We start from the raw sequence: 27,749 nt of genomic DNA, 5'->3' as shown, positions 1-27,749 counted from the left end.
ATAGTTTCCTGGTCGATGACGTCACCCGCCTATGACGTTCCGTCTCTCCATTGGACTGATTCCATACGTGCTTCATGACGCACAACGCAGGGGCGTTCCCACAGCTTGAGTTCCCTTGAAAGGGAACTACTATATCTAAGCCACAGTCAAAGTGAAACCGGCCCCTGATCTGGCACCACTTTTCATCATGTTAATCCTTTAATAATTCATTGCTCTGCTAACATCACCGAATGGAATTGCAATAATAATGACTGTTTTCAAAATGGTTTCTTAAAGTCTCGCTGTAGTCAAACATTTTATCCCTTAAACTCATCTTTGATAACCAAAATTACATATTGAAAAAAATGTTTTCCTGTGAATTTTTTTTATTCATGCCTTAAAATAGATTAAATGTAACTCTACACCCTTGCTTAATTTAGTATACGCGGTTCTATGTATATGCAAATGAGCCCCGCCTCCACTCACTCATACAGGCTTTATGTATCGCTCTTTGCAACGCCGGACATATGACGGTAATTAATATGATTAGCCTTTTGCTTGACTACGTTATCAAACAGCTAATGTTGCTATTGTTACACAAACCATGTTCCCGTTCGCCATCTCACAGTCAGACATCAACATCCTTACAAAAGCTTGTAACAACTTAGATCGTCTTTGGAGAAAGGCATATAGTTTTAAGAAGAAAATACACAGCAATGGTGTTGACTTATGAATTTGCACAGGGTTTGTCTTTAAGCATATTAAAAACACCACATAGACGTATAAACAACATTAAAAGCTTGATTTTTACTTCTCATGCATGGTTGAGCCAATGTTGCAATTTGAGGCCACTTAAACAGAGGAATATATTTACATTGCCACAATGAATCACCAGTTGTATCTGCATATTAAGCATGAATATGTGCATTTTAACATAAACCTAAATTAATCTAGACTAGAGCCTAAAATTCATATAGATACACAAACATTGTGCATACTTATTTAGGCTCTTCACTATAAGACAAGCCCTATTTAAGGCTGTCAGAATCATTACATTTCATCTTTTCTATTATCATACTACATGGCCATCTCCTAAATCACTGTACAGGGTTTTAAAAAAAATCATGTAGTTTGTTTACCACAGAACTGCATGGGTAATATTAAAATGATCGTTTAAAAAAAAAAATTCTGATGTAAACTGTGTGCGGTGATCATGAAACATGCATACAGATGCTATTTCAGTAGATGAGGCTTACATACATGACTACAATATAAAATACACTATGCATAAAACATTTCAAACAATTTCTATTACTTAAGTGGTTTCTACCCGTTTTTATCTCTTCTGTTATATTAAGGCACCTCTTACAGTAACAGTCAATAACCATATTGATCTTAAGTTTAGATTCATTAAATATTCTGCAAAATTGTTTCCTGTTGTGTGAGAGAGATGACAGTCATGAACAAGCATCTCACTTCTGTCATATATAAGTCCAGCCGGATATCCAATTTTCAACTGAGAGGATTGTTAAATTATTCAAAATATATGTTAAATGATTGTGTGTGGTCTCGATCATAATGCGATAATCATTTGCCTTGTCTTGAAGTTGTTTATTCCCAATTCTACCATTAGAATAGCTCATGATGGGAAAGCCTTTATTACAGTAATGTAGAACATTATGTAATGCCTCAGAAACCCAAAGGCATCAGTAATTGATGTGGCAGTTAAAATTTTAATATGGAGTCAGATTGGTTTCAAAAAGGATGCAATGCCTAAAACATTAGTCTATCGCTAAACCGCTACAGTATTGAAGCAGATGAAAACAATGAATACGATTATGAAAACATTTTTTTATTGTGCCTGAATTTGTGCATGTTTACTAGTGATTCAGAAAAGGTCTTCAAGCTGTAGCAAAACCAGCAGTAAAACTCCAGTTATGTGAAGCTCCTGAAGAAATGTCCATAATTCATCTCAAAATCAAAAGAAAAAAAATCTTGTCAAAGAACAATCATATTTTAGGGCCATTTGAATTGTGACATTATTTTAAATTCTCACATTATTGTAGTGCAAAAAAATATCATTCTCATTATTGTAATCATAAAAATTGGTTCCTCTAGACAATATTTTTTCCAAAATGCATATGATTAAATTCACTACAACAAATACAACCAATATAAATACTGTGCGTAAATGTAAATAATAAATATTTTTCAGTGTTTATTATTCAATATTTTTCATTACAATAAGAAAATGGTTAATTGTCATGCAAACATATTATTGGCTGATTTTGTCAAAAATATAATTTTGTGTTTATTCTTTCTTTTGATTTGGGGGTGAAACATGGGCATGTTTTTGAGATTGCTGTGCACACTGTGATTTACTACGAGTAGAAGAGAGGAGAAGATGAAAGAATCACATATATGAAAAACAAAAAGATAAAAAAATGATATGGCAATGCAGTGTGTGTGTGTGTAGGGGTAGAGTTAGTGTAAGTGGACAGAATATACAGTTTGGACAGTATAAAAACCATTACGTCTATGGAGAGTCACAACAAAGATAGCGAACCAGGCAGTGTGTGTGTGTGTGTGTGTGTGTGTGTGTGTGTGTGTGTGTCTTTGCTGTAGTGCTCAGGGTTTCTTTGTTGTGCTGCCGGTCGCTGCGCTGCTGCCGGTATTGACAGGGATGTTGATTTCTGAGCCCTGGATCGCAGGTTTGGGCAGAGGAGCTTCGATGGTCAGGACGCCCTCAGGAGACAGACTGGAGGTGATCTTCTCAGAGTCCACACCAGGAGGCAGACTGCAACACAACACACTCGCGTCACCACATCTACCTTTCAAAACACTATGATAATGATGTGAAATATTAAGCAATGTGATGCATGAATCATTGTCAAAAGATGTTGGCCCCACCCTGGATAGTGCTTCTTGATCCTACATTTTAAGTGTGCTTCATCAGCATCAGCAAATTATGAGATAGTAAGTCATAATTTTGAGATACAAAGCCATAGTTATATCAAAATAAGTTAAATTGATGAAATACTTATTCATAATTTTGAGATAAAAAAACTAAAAAAAAATGAGAAAAAAAGTTGAAATAAGAAATTAAGTCATAATTATGAGATAAAAAATATTAATTATACAAATGCATAAATGACAAAATGTCAATATGAGATACTAAGTCATAATTATGAGATAAGTCATAATTAAGACAATAATGTCAAATTATTAGATTCTTAGTCATAATTGTGAGATAAATCAATTATGACATAAAAATCCTAATTGTGACAAAATGAATTATAAGAAATTAAGTCATAATTACAAGATAAAAAATCAATTATACAAATGCATAAATTACATAAAACGTCAATATGAGATACTAAGTCATAATTACGAGATAAAATTATCAATTATACAAATGCATAAATGACAAAATGTCAATGTGAGATACTAAGTCATAATTATGAGATAATAAGCCATAATTATGACACAATAAATTGAAATTATTAGATGCTAAGTCATAATTGTGAGATAAATAAATTATGACACAAAATATTAATAATTAGAAATTAAGTCATAATTACGAGATAAAAATCAATTATACAAATGCATAAATAACATAAAACGTCAATATGAGATACTAAGTTATAATTATTAGATAAAAGCCATAATTACGACACAATAAGATAAAGTTTTGAGATAATAAATGATGTATGAATAAAAAATGCATAATGATAACAAAAAGTCTAAATGATCAAGTGTGCTTCTCAGTACTTACGTGTATTTCCTGGTGAAACATCTGGACACAAAGCCATGTTCATCCTTTCTCTCCTCGTGTTTGCCTGTGTGTCGATCAGACACGAATAGAAAAGAAAACACACAAATGAGATTATTTCTCTCAGATTCTGCATTAAAAGAGCAAATGGACACTGAACTCAAAATAACAAGATCTAAAAATATCAACATCTGCAACACAATATTTCTCATCAAATTAAATATTCTATCCACTCATATACTCTTACTGTATATCAACAGCTGTCTACATTTTTATATGAAACCACACTTATTTATACGATCTCGGTAACACTTTACAATAAGGTTTCATTAGTTAACATAAGTTAACGTATTAACTAACATGAACAAAAACATTTCTCACAGTTTTCATTAATGTTAGTTAATAAACATCCAGCTGTTCATTGTTTGTTCATGTTAGTTCACAGTGCATTAACTAATGCTAACAAATACAACATTTGATTTTAATAATTTATAAGTAAATGTTGAAATTAATATTAACTAAGATAATTAAATGCTGTAGGAGTATTGTTCATTCTTAGTTCATTTATTTTATTTCAGGTTTATTTAACAGGGACGATGCACACTAATAATACATTAATTAATGTATAGTGTGCCAGAATTAAATAATAATAATAAAATAATTTATAATAATTTTTAATAATAAAAAATAATAAAAGGATTTAAATAGTACATACAGGTTAATATCAACGTATAAACGAATAAAATAAAATAAAAATCACTAAACCTCAGTTCATGTTAACTAACGAACCGTATTGTAAAGTGTTAGCAAGATCTCATTAGCATTACCCAAGGATTATTTTGCATTATCAATCAGTTTCACATTGATGTGAATTAATGTCACAGACACGACACATTTCTTTGTGACAGTAATGTGTGTTTCACGCTCTGTTGTAAATCACGTGTGTAACACAACATGCTTCATTTGACCTCGCTGTCCTTTCAGTGTTCCTCAAAGCTCAAACTCTGGGTAACCCAGCACCGGCTGTGTTTGTGTACACAACAACCCTGATCATCTGATAGAGACCAACACAGAGATGGATGTGATACATGAGTCATTAAAGGGATACTCCACTTTTTTTGGAAATAGGCTCATTTTACAACTCCCCCAGAGTTAAAGTGTTGAGTTTTACCGTTTTTGAATCCATTCAGCCGATCTCCGGTTCTGGCGGTACCACTTTTAGCATAGCTTAGCATACATCATTGAAGTGGACAAGACCATTAGCATTTCTCAAAAAAAAAATGACCAAAGAGTTTTGATATTTTTCCTATTTAAAACTTGACTCTTCTGTAGTTACATCGTGCACTAAGACCGACGGTGACAACCTGCTTGCGCAGGGAGCGTTCCTTGTAGCATGGAGACATTTGTGACAGATGATTCAGAGGACATATACTACAAGGAACGCTCCCTGCGCAAGCAGGTTGTCACGTTGGTTATGTTGACGGAAGGTAGCCTTTTTTTCAGGTGCTGCGTCATATCATTACGCCAGCTGCACTCATGGTACGGCAGTAAAGTTTCTTGATTATTACGCAGGAATGAGAGTATAGTTCCCAGCCATATTAGCCTAGAAAATCGCAACTTTACATTTTCGGTCGGTCTTAGTGCACGATGTAACTACAGAAGAGTCAAGTTTTAAATAGGAAAAATATCGAAACTCTTTGGTCATTTTTTTTTGAGAAATGCTAATGGTCTTGTCCACTTCAATGATGTATGCTAAGCTATGCTAAAAGTGGTACCGCCAGAACCGGAGATCGGCTGAATGGATTCAAAAACGGTAAAACTCAACACTTTAACTCTGGGGGAGTTGTAAAATGAGCCTATTTCCAAAAAAAGTGGAGTATCCCTTTAAAAGAGTCCAGTGTGTATTACTTCACTATATAGATCAACATGAAATGCTCCTAATTCACTTCTGAAATCTGATGCATTTCTACTCCATACCAAACAACAAACATCTTGCATACAATATGTTAAATGACACAAAGTCTCATGATATATACAAAAACTCGCTTGCACACGTCAGTCTTGACACATTATCCTGTGTAATATCTCAGGAATTTTGCTGGCTGGATTTATCAGCTCCCACCCGACTTTTCCCAGCAACATCTGTTATTCAGCAGCCTTTCCTTACTACACACTCCACCACCTCTCTTCCTTATGGAAGAACATTTACACCATATAAGAAAAGAAAGAAAAATCACGCTTTGGTGAATCATAATTAAAGGTTAAACTCGGAAAATTAGAATATCGTGCAAAAGTTCATTTATTTCAGTTATTCAACTTAGAAGGTGAAACTACTATATCGACTAATTACATGCAAAGTGAGATATTTCAAGTCTTTATTTGTTATAATTTTGATGATTATGGCTTACAGCTTATGCAAACCCCAAATTCAAAATCTCAGAAAATTAGAATACTACTTGATATCAATAAAAAAAAGGATTTTAAATGAAGAAATGTCGGCCCTCTGAAAAGTATAATCATGCATATGTATATAGTTATATATACTAAATATATTAGTTTCACCTTTTAATTTGAATTAATGAAATACAATGAACTGTTGCACGATATTCAATTTTTTCGAGTTTCACTTGTATGACACAAAAAGTCTTCCTATAGTTTGGTTTTTCTTAGGAAAAAAATCCTCTCCCAAATAATGCTGTAAACTATACAGAGAACCCTCTCATTTGGTACATTATAATATTGGTTGCAATTAACAACAGAGGTGGGCCTATAATATAAAACTGCTATTTATTTCCAGATATAATAATTACACCCAAATAAAAACTGAAAAGTGTGTATACAACAGCCCTGCGACTACAGCGATCTGTCACGTGACATTTAAGAGCGTGAAAACAGCATTTATTGTTTGAATTTCGTTATAAAATGGACAGAATTTAAAATGATGAGACTGTTTCTTTTTAGAAGTAACAAAGCACAATGTTTGCGATTATTGGACGGGCGGTGCGCTACAAATCATGTTTAGTGTAGAGAAACACTGCAGATCTGGCAACCCGGGCTTGAACTACGGGTGATTCATAGGTTCAAAAAGAGCCTGATTTTATGTAGCTGTTTTTAACTATTAAGACACAATTTAGAGATTAAAAGCCATAATTATGACACAATAAGCCAAATATATGAGGTACTTAGTTAATTATTACTTGAAAAGGTCATAACTGTGAAAAGTTAAACTTAAGAGATATTAAGTTATAATTATGAGATAAAAAACAAATTATGAATAAATATGCATAATTATGACAAAAAGGTTGAAATTATTAGATAATAAATCACAATTATGAGATTCAAAGCCATAATTATATCCCAATAAGTTGAATTTATGAGATACTAAGTCATAATTATGAGACAAAATGTCATAACTGTGACAAAGTTCAAATAATGAGATATTAAGTAATAATTACGAGATAAAAAAAATCAATTGAATAAAAATGCATAATTATAACAAAAAAGTCTAAATTATGACATACTAAGACAGGTATGAGATAAAAGGTTAAAACTATGACATATTAAGTCATAATTATAAAATAAACATTAACATTTTTCTAAAAAGTCAAAATTCATAATTATGATTCACAAAAGCATGATTTTTTTTCTTGTGTGGCAGAAATGGGCTTCTACATTTCCTGGACAAGGGCAATATTAACTTTTATAGTAGTTTTTAGACATTAGTTACCCCAATAAATATCTGGACACATTCAGTGTCTGGAAGTCACTCATTACATCAAGAGGATCTATTCATTATGTTTGAATCGGCTGGTGTTTTGGTGAGTTTTAGTGGATGTATGATGAGGTCGGTTCACAAACAAACACAATACTGTCTGTCTTCATCAGCACTACATCTATGGCCTGACCATTTCAAACAGAACAAACTGAGCTGTTCTTCTTATGACTATTATGACTTAATTAGTTCCTAAGATACCAGATACTAAGTCATAATTATGAGATACTGAGTCATAATTATGAGATAAAAAGTTCAAACTATGAGACACTAAGTGACAATTTTGAGGTAAAATATAAATTATGAATAGAAAAAAATGCATAATTATAACAAAAAAGTCAAAATGATGACATACTATGTCATAATTACAAAATAAATATTTAATATTCATAAATCAAAATGCATAATATTGATTCACCAAAGCATGATTCTTTTTATTGTGTGGCAGAAATGGACTTCTACTCATCCCTTTTCAAAACAACTACACAAATCAAGTGTAATTTCCTTTCTCAAAGCAAAATATTAACTTTATAGTAACTTTTAGATACTATTTACCACAATCTGGTCAAAATCTAAAGTCTACTGTCTTCACTAAGTTCTCAATGCGTTTCAATCGGCTGATGTGATGGTGATTTTTAGTGGATTTATAATGAAATCGGTTCACAAACAAACACAATACTGTCTGTCTTCATCAGCACTACATCTATAATAATAATAATACGTTTAATTTATATAGCGCCTTTCCCAAGCTCAAGGACGCTTCACAATAACAGTAAAGAACAATCATTTCACACATAAATGGACAATAGACATTTGCCCAGTCCAAGAAAATGAGCGATTGCAGTTTCATATCGCATTACATTTGTAATACACAGAAACAAAAAACGACACTGTTTACAGACAGCGTGGAAGATGGGCAGTCGAAGTAAAGATGCAAAAGAATAATGGTACCCAAGTTAACATTATGACTGTAATAACAGAGTTATAAGAAAAACGTGTCATGACTGATAATTAGTGCTGCACGATATTAAAGAAAAATGTGATAACTCATTAAATAAAGCGATATTTGATACGATAATGCTTAAAAAGTGTGTAAAATAAACTTAAATTATCTTTAAAATATATTTAAAATTATATAACCTACATACGTGTTTCACATTCTTTTTGTGACAAGAAAACATCCCTACAGCTTCAGTGTTTTACTGTAGCATAAGAAGTGTTATTTTAACATCAGGTTATCCTACATTAGGATTATTAAACAACAGAAACTGAATAATCAAATGTAAAAATAAACACTGCTTACTTTTCACTGTATGAATTATACATACACTTATTCTTATTAAAGCTACAAAAATTATTTAGAGTGATTTTAACTTTGTCTTTTGTTCATGACCCGTTATTGCAAGCTGTTGCGATATGCATATCGCGATATTTCGATATATTATGAGGTTAGACTTAAATTCATGCGTTATGAGTTGAGCATTTTTAAAACAGAACTTGTGCTCACCGCTGATCTCCACCACTCCATCTTTGGTCTTCACCGTCAGCTCCTCGGGGGCGAAGTGATTGACATCCAGGCTGATCTTCCAGGCGTCCTGAGTCTGCTTTATCTCCGACATTCCCGAGCTCAGCTGTCGGGAAAAGGCCCGCCCGTAGTTCTGAGGAAGCATCCCAGCGGGAGGAGACATGGGCATCTGAGCTGGATTCGGCATCAAACACTGCATGTCGGGGTGTCCGAAGGGACGCATGTATCCCGGCCAGTGCGTGCTCGGGAAAGTGGGAATCTCCTCGGAGAAGGGTGGCATCCCGAAGGTTTGATCGAAGAGCCGGCTGCCCTGGTACCAGTCCCGGAAAGGATCCCAGGAAGAGCCGTGCATGAAGCTAAAGGGAATCCGTCTCTCGGCCATGGCTTGAGTTTGAGTTCTTGCTCTGAAAGTTTTCTAGGAGAGTGTTGTGTCCCGTTTGGGAGAGCTGGGATTTATACGAGCGTATTGGCCGACCCCCTGTCACACACCTCCTCCCATCCGGATATTTATGGAAGTGACTAGAATGTCTATTCACGGACGGCTCTGCATTCTTGCATTGTGTGATGTATGATGCCAAAAACAGTCAAGTCACCTTCATTTAAACAGAGCTTTTAACAATATACAGGTGAAACTCGAAAAATTAGAATATCATGCAAAACTTAATGCATTTCAGTAATTCAGATTAAAAGGTGAAACTAATATATTTAGTATATATAACTATATACATATGATTATACTTTTCAGAGGGCCTTAAAATCCTTTTTTTATTGATTTCATGTAATATTAATTTTTTTTTGAGATTTTGAATTTGGGGTTTTCATAAGCTGTAAGCCATAATCATCAAAATTATAACTTTTACATGATATTCTAATTTTTCAAGTTTCACCTGTAGATTGTTGTAAAGCAGCTTTACAGTGATAATAGGAAATTGTTTTGGCTTTACAGCAGATTTAGAATAAAGTTATTGTCCAGATAAAGTCACGGATGGCCTCGCATGAGACATTTCCACTCCTGCATTGTGTATGATGCCAGAAACACATAACTGTATGAAAAACAGGAGAGCGCTTGCAACGCAAAGGTCATGGGTTCAATTCCCAGGGAATGATGAAATGTAGAGCTTAAATGCAATGTAAGCTGTTCAGGATAAAAGCATCTGCCGAATGCAGAAATGTAAATACTGAGATGTTTCAGATTAATACCATAGCTCTTTGATTTATATACATGATACTGAAAGATTTCATATATCATAATAACCAGCATTCGCCAGATTGAAAGTCACAATGGCAAGACAGCAACTACTAAAACAAATGTGTATATTTACGCATTAATGTACAAGGAATCCTGTTATATTGTGAATATAATGGACTGACTATACAACATCTGTAGCAGGACCTCAAAAGCCGGATTGCTTTAATAAACAGTTTCTTCCAACACAATCAGTGTGTGTTCGGGAAAGTGGGAATCTCGGCTATGGCTTGAGTTTGAGTTGGGATTTATACACTGCAAAAAATGCTTTTCTTACTCAGTATTTTTGTCTTGTTTCCAGTCCAAATATCTAAAAATTCTCAAATCAAGATGCGTCTAGATGAGTAAAATGCCATAAGATAGTATGTCTTGTTTTCTAGGGAAATAAATAAAAATTAAGTGAGTTGTTGCTTAAAAAAAGCTAAATAAATTAAGCAAAAAAAAAAAGTATGTTAATTCAAACTTTTGGCAGATCATTTTGCTTTTTTTAAGCAACAACTCACTTAATTTTTATTTATTTCCCTAGAAAACAAGACATAATATCTAATGGCATTTTACTCATCTAGATGCATCTTGAATTTGAGATTTTTTAGATATTTGGACTGGAAAAAAGACAAAAATGGTTGAGGAGATCACCCCCCCCCCCCCCCCCCCCCAGAAAAGAGCAATATAAATGTAATTAATTATTGTTGATTATTAAAAATTCTAAGTAAGAAAAGCATTTTTTGCAGTGTAAGAGTGTATTGGCCGACCCCCTTCCACACTCACTAGTGCCCCCCCATCCCCCATCCGGATATTTATAGAAGTGACTCGAATGTTTATTCACAGACGGCTTTGCTTGAGAATGGCATCCGAGGCAAAGGCCTTCCTGAAGCGACCCCTTTCCTGGTGCTCATACACACACACACACACACACACACACACACACACACACACACACACACACACACACACACACACACACACACGCGCACACACACACACACACACACACACACACACACACACACACACACACACACACACACACACACACACACACACACACACACACACACACACACCTGTCGTGACACTGGAGCGGAGGAATCTGGGATTGTTATAAAGCACACAGACCGAGTCAGTAGAATCACACAGAAATAACAGGCGAGCAAACACACACACACACACACACACTGATAGTAGATGATTTACAGGAGATCAGTGGAATGAATGAACACTGAGAACACGCATCAGAGAGATCAACAAAAAAAGCTTGTCATTAACTAAACTGAACATTAAAACCATGAAAATACTTTTTCGTTACTTGGAATTAAATAAATGTTAGCTGAAATAACACACACACTATCTCTCACACACACACACACACACACACACACACACACACACACACACACACACACACACACACACACACACACACACACACACACACACACACACACACACACACACACTCACACACACACACACACACACAAAATCACTAAAACTACTATAAAAAAATGAATATATTAATAACTATAACAGTATATCAATGATGCTCGAATGACACTGCAGACAAACAGGACGAGACACACACACACACACACACACACACACACACACACACACACACACACACACACACACACACACACACACACACACACACACACACACACACAGGCTGTAACAAATCAAGTAAATGTAGAAAAGCTCGAAAAATTCCGAAAGTTTTACTTCTGAACATATTCAAAACAAAGTTATGATCAGGGGTGGTAAAAGTACTCAAAAATTATACTCGAGTAAAAGTACAAATACCTAAATAAAAAATGACTCCAGTAAAAGTAGAAAGTCCTCCATTCAAACATCACTTGAGTAAAAGTACAAAAGTATCCGATTTAAAACGTACTTAAGTACCGAAAGTAAAAAGTAAATATTCAAACTGTAATTATCTATAATTAAACAGATCAATTGTTTTGGGAGTGATATGCAATGTTTTAATTGAACAAATTATTAGATACTGCAATTAAGAATTTGTTAGATTTGCAATCATAAGAGACAATGAAGCAACTTGCATCAATTCTAAACAATTTCATTTAGTTTAGTGAATTTCAATTCAATTATTGTGGTTTGATTCCGATCTTGATTCAATATAGATTCATTTTGATAAATATTTGGTACAGTAGATACATGTTAATTTTTAAATTAAGAAAATCTCACCTAATTCTGTAAACATAGGCTACAGAGAGCCCTGTCAGCTGGTATTATTACATGTTAAAAATACATGTGATTTTTATTATAATTACAACTTTATAATATTTTAATGATATAAGTAAACATATAATAAATATATAGTGCACATTTAACAAAATACTAATTTATACTAATATGAAATATATTATAAAATAATAATTTTTCCAGCCAACTAACATGCTATGGTCATCAAATGTTTTTTTTTTCCTGAGGTAAATGTAACGTTATGTGACATATTGTTCTCCAGCTGTTTTATTCACCTCTATCCGCGGTTGAAAAACACTGATTTATTGATATTATGTATAAGGTATATACATTTCGGTAAGTTGTACTGTATCTTTCAACATAGGCTACCTATTATTGTTCATTTGTGTTTATTTACAATTAACTAGTAGTAAAGAGATTAACGGCACCCCATAGCAGGCGCTAGCTATCTGTCACGTCACATTTAAAAGCTCCAAAACAGTATTTATTGTTTAAATTTCGTAATACAATTGACAGAATCTGAGAGCTGAGAATTTGTTTAATATCAAAAGTAACCCACTCTGTCCTGTCTGTCGGTGTCAGTGTCCTCTTTGCTTCGCGATTTTTCTCTGCGTGAGAAAATGGATGTGTGTCGTGAGAGCGTGTGTAAAGTGTCGATTGCGTGAGTCTCACACTGAATGAGTGAGAGTTGGCAGCTCTGCAATAGACATGTTCCATAACATTAGCTGCATCAAACAGAAGATGTGCAAGATTCAAGGTAAGCGGAAATCTCGGGATCATTGCTGGGCAGAGCTGCACCTTCACCTGTTTCTGCGGTCATCTTCCACAATGGCAAACTGACTGCTATGTGAGCGTATGCTGGCAAAGAGCTTGCGCATTCTTTTTTTCAAAATAAAACCAAGTTTTTCATTGGTTTGGAAAGCCAGTGTAATAAATACTTGGAGCAGGCATGGGGAAATGTAACGGAGTAAAAAGTAAACTTTGTCTTCAATATTGTAGTGGAGTAAGAGTAAAAGTAGATGCAAATAAAACATACTCAAGTAAAGTACAGATCCCCGAAAAAAATACTTAAGTAAAGTAACGAAGTATTTCTACTTCGTTACTTACCACCACTGGTTATGATCATTAACTAAAACAGAAACCAATAGTATAACAATGATACTAAAATATCGCTGCTTCAAAGGGAGGATTTGTCACTTGTCTTTGACAATATTATGACATATTCATAAACAATATCTCATATTACATTGAATGAAGAGTAACAGTGCATCAGTATAACTCAAATATTCAATGAAATCCTCCAATAGTGTGTCAGCAGTTTCAGTTCAGCTTCACATTACACACACACACTCTAGACATTTCCACTCCTGTATACACATAACTGTATGAAAAACAGGAGAGCGCTTGCAACGCAAAGGTCATGGGTTCAATTCCCAGGGAATGATGAAATGTAGAGCTTAAATGCAATGTAAGCTGTTCAGGATAAAAGCATCTGCCGAATGCAGAAATGTAAATACTGAGATGTTTCAGATTAATACCATAGCTCTTTGATTTATATACATGATACTGAAAGATTTCATATATCATAATAACCAGCATTCGCCAGATTGAAAGTCAAAATGGCAAGACAGCAACTACTAAAACAAATGTGTATATTTACGCATTAATGTACAAGGAATCCTGTTATATTGTGAATATAATGGACTGACTATACAGTTTAGGATAAAAAACAACAACAAAAAACGTAATATTGTTCAGCAACTCAAAACTTCTGGAAGCAGCGAATGAAAGAACATTATAGAAATGTGGAGCGACTCCAGTTGAGTTCACTGATCTATAAATACAACCGTTCCTTATTTTCCACGGTGAACGGGAAAGAGCAGGAAACTTCCAGACACAAATCCGGCGGGATCACATGAGTGTCTACAACACCAGCGAGTGTTGACAGATTATAACACACACTGAAGACATGATCAGAATAACACACGGCATATGGTGATCCGCTTTAACATTCAACCTTTAAAAACGTATTAGTATCTATTTTCATGCTACTAGTAAGATACTAGTACTTATTGCAATAGTGTCTTGTATTTAATTGTATCCCTTAAAACGCATCTTTGATCACCAAAATTACATTTTTAAAGGTTTTTTCCTTGAAAAAAATGAGTGCTTATTAATAGTTAGTGAGGTTATTGTTAAGTTTAGGTGTTGTAGGATTAAGGGATGTAGAATATTGCATCCTCAATATGTCCTGATTAAGGGGAAAAAAAGCCCCGAAGAATCCCATTAAGGGGAAAGTTTTGAAAAAGACCAAAAATATAGCCTGTTCATTCTTTTTCTCACGTGAAATTTATATTACCATGAAAATGACCATGAAATGACCATGAAATGACCAGGTTACACCATGAAATGACCATGAAATGACCAGGTTACACCATGAAATGACCATGAAATGACCAGGTTACACCATGAAAATGACCATGAAATGACCAGCTTACACCATGAAAATGACCATGAAATGACCATGAAATGACCAGCTTACACCATGAAATGACCAGGTTACACCATGAAATGACCATGAAATGACCAGGTTACACCATGAAAATGACCATGAAATGACCAGCTTACACCATGAAATGACCATGAAATGACCAGGTTACACCATGAAATGACCATGAAATGACCAGCTTACACCATGAAATGACCATGAAATGACCAGGTTACACCATGAAATGACCATGAAATGACCAGCTTACACCATGAAAATGACCATGAAATGACCATGAAATGACCAGCTTACACCATGAAAATGACCATGAAATGACCATGAAATGACCAGCTTACACCATGAAATGACCAGGTTACACCATGAAATGACCATGAAATGACCAGGTTACACCATGAAAATGACCATGAAATGACCAGCTTACACCATGAAATGACCATGAAATGACCAGGTTACACCATGAAATGACCATGAAATGACCAGCTTACACCATGAAAATGACCATGAAATGACCATGAAATGACCATGAAATGACCAGCTTACACCATGAAAATGACCATGAAATGACCATGAAATGACCAGCTTACACCATGAAATGACCATGAAATGACCAGCTTACACCATGAAAATGACCATGAAATGACCATGAAATGACCAGCTTACACCATGAAATGACCATGAAATGACCAGCTTACACCATGAAAATGACCATGAAATGACCATGAAATGACCAGCTTACACCATGAAATGACCATGAAATGACCAGCTTACACCATGAAAATGACCATGAAATGACCATGAAATGACCAGCTTACACCATGAAAATGACCATGAAATGACCATGAAATGACCAGCTTACACCATGAAAATGACTCCGACTCTGGCTGTGACTCGGAGCTGCTGTAGCAAAAGCTGTTGCTTTTTACACTCAGTGACACAAACTGTACGTGATGCTGGGCACAGGTGTGCAATAATAACCTCAGATATGTTCTAATTCAGACCCAGGACTTATGATCATGTTGTACACCATTTCAAGATGTAAAGCTAGATCTGGAGATAAAGTCTACATTTTAATTTACATGAATTTAAAAAAATCTGACCTTCTTGTTTTCGGGATGTTCTGGGCCTGCCGTAAATAATGTTTCCATCACTTTCCCTCTTAATCCACCAAACATCTCGCTTGCTTTTTGATGGATGACTGGTGGATGGGTTACTGGTGGATGGGTTACTGGTGGATGGGTTACTGGTGGATGGATGACTGGTGGATGGATGACTGGTGGATGGGTTACTGGAGGATGGGTTACTGGAGGATGGGTTACTGGAGGATGGGTTACTGGAGGATGGGTTACTGGTGGATGGGTTACTGGTGGATGGGTTACTGGTGGGTGGGTTTACTGGTGGATGGGTTACTGGTGGATGGGTTACTGGTGGATGGGTTACTGGTGGATGGGTTACTGTTGGATGGGTTACTGGTGGATGGGTTACTGGTGGGTGGGTTTACTGGTGGATGGGTTACTGGTGGATGGGTTACTGGTGGATGGGCTACTGGTGGATGGGTTACTGGTGGATGGATGACTGGTGGATGGGTTACTGGTGGATGGGTTACTGGTGGATGGGTTACTGGTGGATGGGTTACTGGTGGATGGGTTTACTGGTGGATGGATGACTGGTGGATGGGTTACTGGTGGATGGATGACTGGTGGATGGATGACTGGTGGATGGGTTACTGGTGGATGGGTAACTGGTGGATGGGTTACTGGTGGATGGGTTAATGGAGGATGGGTTACTGGTGGATGGATGACTGGTGGATGGGTTACTGGTGGATGGGTTACTGGTGGATGGGTTACTGGTGGATGGGTTACTGGTGGATGGGTTACTGGAGGATGGGTTACTGGTGGATGGATGACTGGTGGATGGGTTACTGGAGGATGGGTTACTGGTGGATGGATTACTGGAGGATGGGTTACTGGAGGATGGGTTACTGGAGGATGGGTTACTGCAGGATGGGTTACTGCAGGATGGGTTACTGCAGGATGGGTTACTAGTGGATGGGTTTACTGGTGGATGGATGACTGGTGGATGGGTTACTGGAGGATGGGTTACTGGAGGATGGGTTACTGGTGGATGGGTTACTGGAGGATGGGTTACTGGAGGATGGGTTACTGCAGGATGGGTTACTAGTGGATAGGTTTACTGGTGGATGGATGACTGGTGGATGGGTTACTGGTGGATGGGTTACTGGTGGGTGGGTTACTGGTGGATGGATGACTGGTGGATGGATGTGTGGTGGATGGGTTACTGGTGGATGGATGACTGGTGGAAGGATGACTGGTGGATGGATGACTTGTGGATGGATTACTGGTGGATGGGTTTACTGGTGGATGGGTTACTGGTGGATGGATGACTGGTGGATGGATGACTGGTGGATGGATGACTGGTGGATGGATGACTGGTGGATGGGTTACTGGTGGATGGGTTTACTGGTGGATGGGTTACTGGTGGATGGATGACTGGTGGATGGATGACTGGTGGATGGGTTACTGGTGGATGGATTACTGGTGGATGGGTTACTGGAGGATGGGTTACTGGAGGATGGGTTACTGGTGGATGGGTTACTGGTGGATGGGTTACTGGTGGATGGGTTTACTGGTGGATGAATGACTGGTGGGTGGGTTACTGGTGGATGGGTTACTGGTGGATGGATGACTGGTGGATGGGTTACTGGAGGATGGGTTACTGGAGGATGGGTTACTGGAGGATGGGTTACTGGAGGATGGGTTACTGGAGGATGGGTTACTGGTGGATGGATGACTTGTGGATGGGTTACTGGTGGGTGGGTTACTGGTGGATCGATGACTGGTGGATCGATGACTGGTGGATCGATGACTGGTGGATGGGTTACTGGTGGATGGGTTACTGGTGGAAGGATGACTGGTGGATGGATGACTGGTGGATGGGTTACTGGTGAATGGGTTACTGGAGGATGGGTTACTGGTGGATGGGTTACTGGTGGATGGGTTACTGGAGGATGGGTTACTGGTGGATGGGTTACTGGTGGATGGGTTACTGGTGGGTGGGTTACTGGTGGATGGGTTACTGGTGGATGGGTTACTGGTGGATGGGTTACTGGTGGATGGGTTACTGGTGGATGGGTTACTGGTGGATGGGTTTACTGGTGGATGGGTTACTGGTGGATGGGTTACTGGTGGATGTGTTTACTGGTGGATGGGTTACTGGTGGATGGGTTACTGGTGGATGGGTTACTGGAGGATGGGTTACTGGAGGATGGGTTACTGGTGGATGTGTTACTGGTGGATGTGTTACTGGTGGATGGGTTACTGGTGGATGGGTTACTGGAGGATGGGTTACTGGAGGATGGGTTACTGGTGGATGTGTTACTGGTGGATGTGTTACTGGTGGATGGGTTACTGGCAGATGGGTTACTGGAGGATGGGTTACAGGTGGATGGGTTACTGGAGGATGGGTTACTGGTGGATGGGTTACTGGTGGATGGGTTACTGGAGGATGGGTTACTGGTGGATGGGTTACTGGAGGATGGTTCTGCTTCCTGGATCATGCTAATGAGCAGTTGGAGGTGAGCTTGATGTTCAGCCTGATTGACAAGGTCACTCATCTCATTCAGGTGACGGTCCATCTCAGGATTAGACATGGCAGAAAATATAAACACACAGGGACAAACAAAAGATAAGACAAACAAACAAACAAACAAAAACAGGGAGAGAGAGGGAGACAACAAGAGAGAGAGAGAGAGAGAGAGAGAGAGAGAGAGAGAGAGATAGAGAGAGAGAGAGAGAGAAAACAATACAACAGTAGAGAGAGTAACAAGATACAAGACAAACGTGGCTCTTAAAAGTGTAATAAGATGCTGCTAGCATTTGGGAAAGGACAGGGATTAAAGGAACCTGCAGAGAAAGAGAAGAACATATCAAAAAAGAATAGATCACCAAACTAAATATTACAATATGAATAAACTAGGCTAAATTAAGTAAATGCTGCTCTTGTTCATTCATGCAATCACAATATCAATATCATAAAAAAATGAATGAGTTTAAAATTAAGTAATTGTGTGAGGAAGGTTCTGGTGATATTTTGAACACATCCTTGTTCTGACTTAATTCAAATTGATAAACAAACACTGGAATAACATGATCAGGGTAACCTTACTTTTATAAACTTTGCCTTGCCCGACTTAAAACCGTTATATATATATATATATATATATATATATATATATATATATAGATATATATAGATATATATAGATCAAGATCTCCAAGTTAGCTAACCTAGCTAGCTAGCAGAGGCTCTGGCTAGCTACTTTGCATCTCATTGTGATGCAAAAAACAGTTGTATTATGTCCCACTGTTTCTAATAACGTTACACCTCTTATTCTACTCGCGCAAATAATTAAATTTGCGTTCGGTGTGAACACACCATTACAGTGGGTTCGAAACCATCAAATAAGACAACATGTTTTCTTTTGGCCATAAATTATAATTTTGGACGTGTAAATGCTCATTTCTCTAGCTTATTTGACTGTTGTAGGCTAACGTTAACGCTTACTGTGTTGGAATCGCGCTGGGCAATGGTTTCTGCGATGCGATCGTCGCACAGTGACGCTGCACAAAATTGCGCCAAAATATCAATCATAATGAAGAAGTACAGTCTTAATATTTTATATCCTTGCTCAAAATTTTAAAGGGATCAGCATAAATGTCTGAGTGAAGGAAACATGGGTATATGTAGCCATTACATTTAAACACATCATTTCCCAGAATGCATCCATCTCTTTGCCAAAGAAAGAACGTTATTTTAGACAGGCTGGGGAGGATGTCCATATTTAGCAACATAAATATTTATTCAGTAGGCTATTTAATTTATCACAACTTCATTATCAGTATTGAGATGAAAGATCTATAAAAGTGGGCTATTCTTTTTTTCTCTGGCCAGACAAAACCGAAACTGGTGTTGTTTACCCATAGCGACGGTTGCTATGCTTCGCTGGTTGAAATGGATGAGAGACACAACCAAGTAAAAATAATTTTTAATCACTAGCCATTAGCCATTGTAAATTGAAATACCATCGACTATTATAAAATATCCCACCTAAATTAAAGCATGACTTAAGCCTACAGCAAATATGCAGTTCTGTAATTATGTCATTTTAATGTAGCCCAAAATGACATCTATAAATTACAGGAACATCTGTGGGTCTGTTATTCGCATATCTCTCGAACCGTTAGTCCGATGGGTTTCAGACTTGACAGATGTCTTCCTACGGGCACGAGTAAGTGCAGTGCCAAGTTTGAGGTTATTTGGATTAGAAATGCAAAAGATATCGGTAAATATATCGGTAAAAGAAGCACTTAGAAGGTTGTGGTTTAAAAATAAACATTCTGACATTTCACTCTGTCAGCTAAACATTAGTTCGTGTAGTTCAATTTTCCATATATATTATATCATTATGTCAGTATCAGTGTTTGCTTTCTACCATGCACAAATAAAAATATCACTGAACTTTTGCTGTTTAATTGTAACAGTGAGCACTCAAACAATATGAATGACTAAAAATGACAAAAGGAAAAAAAAAATACATACATAAATGTATAAATAAATGCAGTGGCGGTTCTAGACCATTTCAACTGGGGGGGCCAAGCTGGGGCCAGTTGTACTGTTAGAGGGGCCAGTTACATATAGACCTTATTGTTGTCATATAATTTTCTGCACTGCAGGCATTAACAGGCAAAATACCATGTTTATAATCATTCAACAATGTATTTGCATTTCCATTATATTTTTACATTTGCATTACATATTCAGTATTAGTCACAGTAACTGTAATTGACATGATGTCCTTTTTTCTCTTCATTTTGGTGAGAACTATAGAGCAAAATCAATGGGGACCAAGAAGCTTATTAATTCATTTACTGAAAATAACTGACTTGCTAGGTAACTACTAACCGCTTACAGGGTTCCTGCACACTTTTCAAAGTCAAATTTAAGGCTTTTTAAGACCTGAAGAAATCAAAATGAATACCGTACATTAGGGGTGTGCAATATTGACAAAAATATATCTCAATATTTTCAATGTTTTGTTGATAATTAGATGATATTTTACTGATTGTGTTTTTGTGCTGGTGCCATGGCTGGTTTAGGCCTGTTGTTGACAGCAGAGCAGACTCACAAAGATATTCATATTTTTTAATATTCTATGCAGTGGTCAGTTAACAGCAGGGACCGAAATTCATTTTTTAATTAATTTAATTTGCCACCTTAAATTGATTTCCAGGGGCATTTTCACCTATATATGTACATTCTTTCTAAACTTATTTAGATTTATGAATCACCTTTTATGTCAAATACTAACATTCAAATTATACAGTAATTATCCTTATTTATAGAATAATACTTAATTATACAATAATTATACAGTAACCACTGTTACCAGTCAAATTAATTCATTCAATCAAAATCCATCTTTGCAGTCTAGAGGAGACACAGAAGCGGCATTAATATATTTACATTCTATTCACAATTGCATAAATAAAGCTATGAGATTTTTTTTTAAATCAATATTTAAACATGAAATGATTTCTAATTTTAACGTTTTAATTAAAGGGTACTTTAAATACGAAACTAAAACCACCAGTAGGCGGCGGAAAGTCACAGAAGTGAGTTGAGGGATTCATTCATTCAACCGATTCGTTCAAACGGCTGATTCATTCGGGAAAGGAGCAAGTGATTCCTTCAAAACGCGGATTTCAGTCAAGAAATCATCGCTGTCTGTTGCATTGAGACTCTGCTACGGTTTCATTTTCAAATTCTAGTCGGCGAAATAAAGGGAAAACAAACAATATTGACAATATTGTGTCTAAAAAGTAACTCATGTTAACTTATTGTTAATTTAACTGTTGTATAACATCAATATCACAGTTGCAATTGTGCACGGGAAAACGGCACTCTTGCTGATTTGATATTCTAATCTAAGAACATAATATGATATAAGACATAAACTAATTTGGGGACATAGCCTACCTATGAACCGCACACAGCAGTGAAAGGACGAGAGACAAATGCGATGTCAGCTCACAGTGCCTCGTACATAGTTAAAACAAGTATTACAATATTTTAATAGACAATACACATCGCACATCCGATACGCACATAAAGAATGAACTTGCAACTGACCAGCTTTCTCCTTCTCTCCTCTCTCGCGTGCAGGAGACAGACGTTATTCTGCCGCGATTCCCGCGAATGTGATGCGAATTGTCACGTGAACAAGCAAATCCACAAAGATAGAATAATAAAAAAAAAAAATAATATGCATACAACGATAACAAAGATAGCAAAAAACAGTTTTGTAAAAATTATTTCAAACTCCACATTTAGGGGGGCCACAAGGGGGGCCAAACTTGTTGTCACAGGGGCACGGCCCCCCTGGCCCCCCCTCTAGAACCGCCACTGAATAAATGTATAAATACATATATAAATGCATAAATAAATAAATAAATAAATAAATAAATACATGTGAAAATACAGAAATAGCCGTTCATATTACCAAATTGTATTTATTTTCACTATATTTCTGCATTTATTTATTTATTATTTATATTATCATTTTTAGTCCTTCATACCAAACACACCAAACCAACAATTACTAAAAACACACAAAAAACGGATTTTGCACAGGCACTTTGCACTAGTATATAAAAAAGAGAAAAAAGTCTTGGTACCGATTCAGGCAAGGTAGGTCAAATTAAAAAGTGGCTGCATCAAAAAATCGAATTATGTACACAATGCACTCAATGCCCAAACCCCATCTCAGCAATAATTATTAGTAAAGGCTGGTTTCTAAAGTACATCTTCCTGCCTGTATGTATTAAAGGGTTAGTTCGCCCATTTAAGACATGAAGTTGTATGCAATCCTTACCAGCACTATAGTGTATACACACTGACCCACTCTGTTGTCACCCCCCTGGTCCGAGTTCTGACCGCTGGAAGTTTTTGAATGAAGTAATCCCGGCTACTTTCCGGGGCCACAAAACTGTGCGTTTTTACGTGAAAAAAAGATTTGCGTTTCAAAGCTTGATTAATTTAACACAAAAAAAACACGCCGGGCAAAATTCATACCTCAGTTTTAATGCGGCACTATTTTCCTTCCGTTTCTATCAATCCGCGCTGCTGTCAATGTCAACAGTGCGCAAGTGACGATCAGCTCTTCCATAGTGTTTACACAATCGATCGACAACAAGGTAAAAAATATTAAATTAACAATGGTGCGAACTTGTAAATTCCCAGGCTGTGACAACAAGGATGTGCCGGGATCAAAGTTCAAATTTCATCGTTTTCCTGTATCAAATATGAATATGAGACAGCTTTGGCTGGTTGCCATCGGCTACTCAGCGGGAGCTAAATTATCTCGAATAAAGGATTTTCGTGTGTGTAGTGCTCACTTCAGCGAAGACGATTACATCTCCAACCAAGGAGGAAAAGGAAAAAACATGATTTTAAAGAGTTTTGCTGTACCAGTACCACGGGTAAGCTCTATTTACTAACTTTATGATCCCATGTCTAAACTGTACGGTAAACAAGATGATGTTTAGACTCCATTATAAAACACGTGAAAAGATGTGTAAAAAAAATATATATATATATATTGTTGCAATTTGCTGTGAAAAATATTTGATTGAACACACCATTTGTCATTCATCCTGCCTCTTGCTACAGCTGTGGTGGGCCCAGCATCAGATTGGACAACTTCTCTGTCCTCTCGCTCTCTCTCTTCCCGTTCTTTGTCCATCTGCTCAAGTTCGGCATCGGTATACTCCGGTTCATAAAGATATCCCTTTGTCGTTGAGTTAAAATTACTGTCTTCATCTGATCCGTCTGACACTGTGCTAAAATTAGTTTCATCATCTGAAGTTTCGTAGTCGGACATGTTGTCGGCGAGTCGCGCTATCAACAGCTAATCGTCACGTGCGCACTGTTGACATTGACAGCAGCGCGGATTGATAGAAACGGAAGGAAAATAGTGCCGCATTAAAACTGAGGTATGAATTTTGCCCGGCGTGTTTTTTTTTTGTGTTAAATTAATCAAGCTTTGAAACTCAAATCTTTTTTTCACGTAAAAACGCACAGTTTTGTGGCCCCGGAAAGTAGCCGGGATTACTTCATTCAAAAACTTCCAGCGGTCAGAACTCGGACCAGGGGGGTGACAACAGAGTGGGTCAGTGTGTATACACTATAGTGCTGGTAAGGATTGCATACAACTTCATGTCTTAAATGGGCGAACTAACCCTTTAATGTTCATGGGTATAGCCTAAATGTGTTCGATTCAAACCTCAACATTAAGTCTTTAACTGTTATATGTCAACAAGATTCAACAAGACATTTTCACCAAACCCAATTTTTAGGTCTGTTTGGCTATTTATGCAAATTAGCACATACGTAATTAGATTATGCACCGTTTGTCCAAAACTTGAATTACATTGTTTGTTTGTCTTGATGCAAGTAATCAACTCAGTCATTTTCATGATGATATCTAAAGGTTAAATTTTTTACCCAATTCACGTGAGAAAAAGAATGAATAGGTATGAATAGACTATATTGGGTGTCTTTCGAAACGTTCCCCTAATGGGATTCTTCAGGCTTTTTTTCCCTTACTCAGGACATATAAACAACTAAAGTGTTCAGTTTGCACTTAGATATATATTTTAAAGCATATTATTTACGTAATAATACTCTTTTTGCTGAAACGTGCTTCTGTGTTTCATTCTGAGCACAAGAAACAAGACAAAACTCAAAAGCAAGAAGAGGACATGAAGATGATTCATTTGCAGATACTTTTATTGTTTAATTATGACTGGTCACTAAATCTACTGACTTTATACAGTTGGGAAGTTAGAGCTGTATCAACTCACATTATTAAATCAACAGGTGTGTGTGTAAAATCATATAACACTGGCGGTGAGACACACAGAAAGGAAGACTGAGGACGATTCCTGCATCATAAGGTCAAAGTTCACATGATCCGCCTCCTTTATTAACTCTTTCCAGAGAGAAAGACAAAGAAGAAGAAAGAACTGATAGAAGGCCAGCTCAGTCTCCCTTTGAAGGAGGGAATGAGAAGAAAAACAGTACAATAAATTATAATAAATATTTGCAAAATGCAAACTCGTAAAACAACAACCAGTCTTCTGCTTAAGAAATAATAATTTCATAACAATTGAATTTAGTTCTGCATTTAAGGTCAACATGATTCTTCCCGAATGCGACGTATTTCAGAGTGCAATAGCGATATTAATGAAAAATGTGTTGTTTTATCCACAAGGAAAGTTTCAGAGGTGGAGAAAGTTGTTCCGTTTTGATTAAAATTGGGAATAACGTGCATGGATGAATCCTTGAAAATAAGAACATGAATATGTATTAATAAAGTCTTCATGTTGACTTTAAAGGATGCAGAACAGTACAAACAATTAAAACTTTGCAAACGTGCAATGCGCACAGAAAATGGTGCAACTCCTTATAAAAACATTTTCTCAGAGCCAAAAAATAGTAATAAATAACAAAATAAATATGCAACGGATATTAAATAAATAGCATCACGGAATAAATAGAATAACATGAATAAATATGCTCATAAAGACGTGTGCGTTTATATTTTTGCAGCCTGGTTTCAGGTATAAGTGCACCTACACTAGAGACGGGAGGAATAACTGTACAACACAGAGCTCTAACCGTATTCATATGCACTAAACACAGCCAAAATAGAAGTGGAATACTGTATATAATAAGAAATATCACATCTCCAAAATGGACATTATAGGTGCATCAGATGTGGATTTTCCACAGAGATCCGAGAGTAAAGGAGGGGAGAGCGACTTACACCCGGATACACACACTCTCTTCTGCATCATGCCAAGCTTTTCCACGTACCAAGCCTTTATATAATCCGGTATATAACTTGGAATATACAGTGCATAGTTTACAGCCAAAACTTGCAGCGGAAATACTCAAACTAAAACATCCTGACGTACAGTCATTATAGTACAAAAAAACAGAACAAAACAACAAAACAGATGTGCTTTCTTACATAATAAATGGGTGAATCTCAACAAAAAATAAATAAACAAAATGAACAAAAAAATGTAGAATTGCATAATAATAATAAAAAATTAGGCATGTTTAATTATTATTTGAAAGACTAAATATACACATTTAAACCACCCAAACCAATTGTCAGTAACTTAAATAAAAAAAGGTGTGCATATATATATATATATATATATATATATATATATATATATATATATATATAATAAGTTAATATTTGGGTTAAATGCACTTTATTGTTATGAAAATAAAGTAAAAATTCACAAAATCTTTATGATGCTTAAACAGGCTTAATTTCTTTGTACAACATTTCATTTCTTGTTTCTTTATGATTTCTTTATGAGATTCACCCAAATCATAAGCTACTGTAAAAGGGAATAGTTTGTTCTTGCTTTCGTTCCTCTTCAGTGTAGGAATATAGTCTCTTGATTTGAGATTGTTTTAGACTTCATCACGATTAGTGTCTTTCTTAACCCAGTGGTTTTTTTTGGTTATTTTTGCAGCGTGGAAGAATTTCAGGGAAAAAAAGTGCTCATCTTATCTTTGTTCTTCAGGCCTTTTAGTCTTTAAATAGAGACACTGGATCTATTTGTAACATTGAATATGTTTAATACAAAAATGCTGACAACATCAATATCTCTGTGCATCATTAGTGTGAGTCAGCATCCTATAGGGTTGGTTTGCAAAATGAGCGGCTGGTTTTAATCTGTACAGACCGGCTGTATTTTATTATGTAACGTCAGATATCTTTGTTTGCAGTTATTTCCAAATTCACTGGCTAAAAATGTTTTGTTGATGCTGCACATAAATCCGCTCTTTAGGACGGTTTCTCATCCAGTGACGAGATGAGCTGTTTCTTCAGACAGTGGCTTTAATATTCAGTGTATCTACATCATTTTTCATAGTGATAACTTATCATTATTAGTAGTAGTATTATGAGTCATTGTGGAAAGAAAGAACGAAAAAATCTGATTTTATGCATTTTCTTTGAGTGGATTTGAATTGTACACACCTAAAATAAATAAATAAATAAATAAATAAATAAATAAATAAATACGATTTTCGCTCTATGAACAAAGCTTAAGTTAAGGGTGAAGTGTGTAATTTCTCAAATATATTTTTATCTTGTTTTCTAGTACAAATATCTAAACATTGTGAAATCAAGATACATGTACTTAAAAAGCAAAATTACTTGTTTTCTGAAAAAAGTTTATCAAGTGAGTTCTTGCTTAAAAACAAGAAGAAAAAAATATGGCAATGGGGTCAGAAAAATAACTACCATTGTGGAAATAAAGAACAGATACAAATATTTTCTTGCCGTTCAAAACTACAAAAAATGAATTGAGAGAATTTGCATCAGATACACCAAAAAAAGAAAGAAAAGAAATAAGAATTATTTTCCTGCTCGGTACTTCTGCAGTTTTACTTAAGTGTATCCTGAAAAAGTATCAAAAGTGAGTTTATGCTTAAAACAAGAAAAAATGTAAGAAAAATATTGTTTCTTGTTTTAAGCAAAAACTCACTTTTGATACTTTTCCGGGAATTATTATGTTTTTTGAATTTGATCAAATAAATGTATCTTTATTTAAGAAT

General features: G+C 36.1%; 1 protein-coding gene across 1 annotated transcript; it reads right to left on the bottom strand.

Annotated features, from left to right (window-relative positions):
* Positions 1-1,810: 1,810 nt before the first annotated feature.
* hspb1 (heat shock protein, alpha-crystallin-related, 1) lies at positions 1,811-9,548 on the bottom strand. The gene is made up of 3 exons (XM_077222247.1): positions 9,031-9,548; positions 3,755-3,818; positions 1,811-2,776 (listed from the first exon to the last, which is right to left on the bottom strand). The coding sequence occupies exons 1-3, from the start codon at positions 9,428-9,430 to the stop codon at positions 2,608-2,610; spliced, it is 633 nt and encodes a 210-aa protein (XP_077078362.1). The 5' UTR covers positions 9,431-9,548; the 3' UTR covers positions 1,811-2,607.
* Positions 9,549-27,749: the final 18,201 nt, after the last annotated feature.

Source organism: Siphateles boraxobius, unplaced genomic scaffold, assembly GCF_051911475.1.
Source record: "Siphateles boraxobius isolate OS27281-9 unplaced genomic scaffold, OSU_SipBor_1 120, whole genome shotgun sequence".
Lineage (NCBI taxonomy): Eukaryota > Metazoa > Chordata > Actinopteri > Cypriniformes > Leuciscidae > Siphateles > Siphateles boraxobius.
Note: the sequence above shows the minus strand (reverse complement) of the source record. Positions and strands in the feature narration are given on the sequence as shown.

Bases quoted from the DNA above. Each gene is read 5' to 3' on its own strand.
- hspb1 (XM_077222247.1), bottom strand. From the start codon at position 9,430: ATGGCCGAGAGACGGATTCCCTTTAGCTTCATGCACGGCTCTTCCTGG. The intron at 3,819-9,030 runs GTGAGCACAAGT...ATCGACACACAG, and splicing joins TGGAGTGGTGGAGATCAGCG to GCAAACACGAGGAGAGAAAG. The intron at 2,777-3,754 runs GTAAGTACTGAG...GTTGTGTTGCAG, and splicing joins TGTTTCACCAGGAAATACAC to TCTGCCTCCTGGTGTGGACT.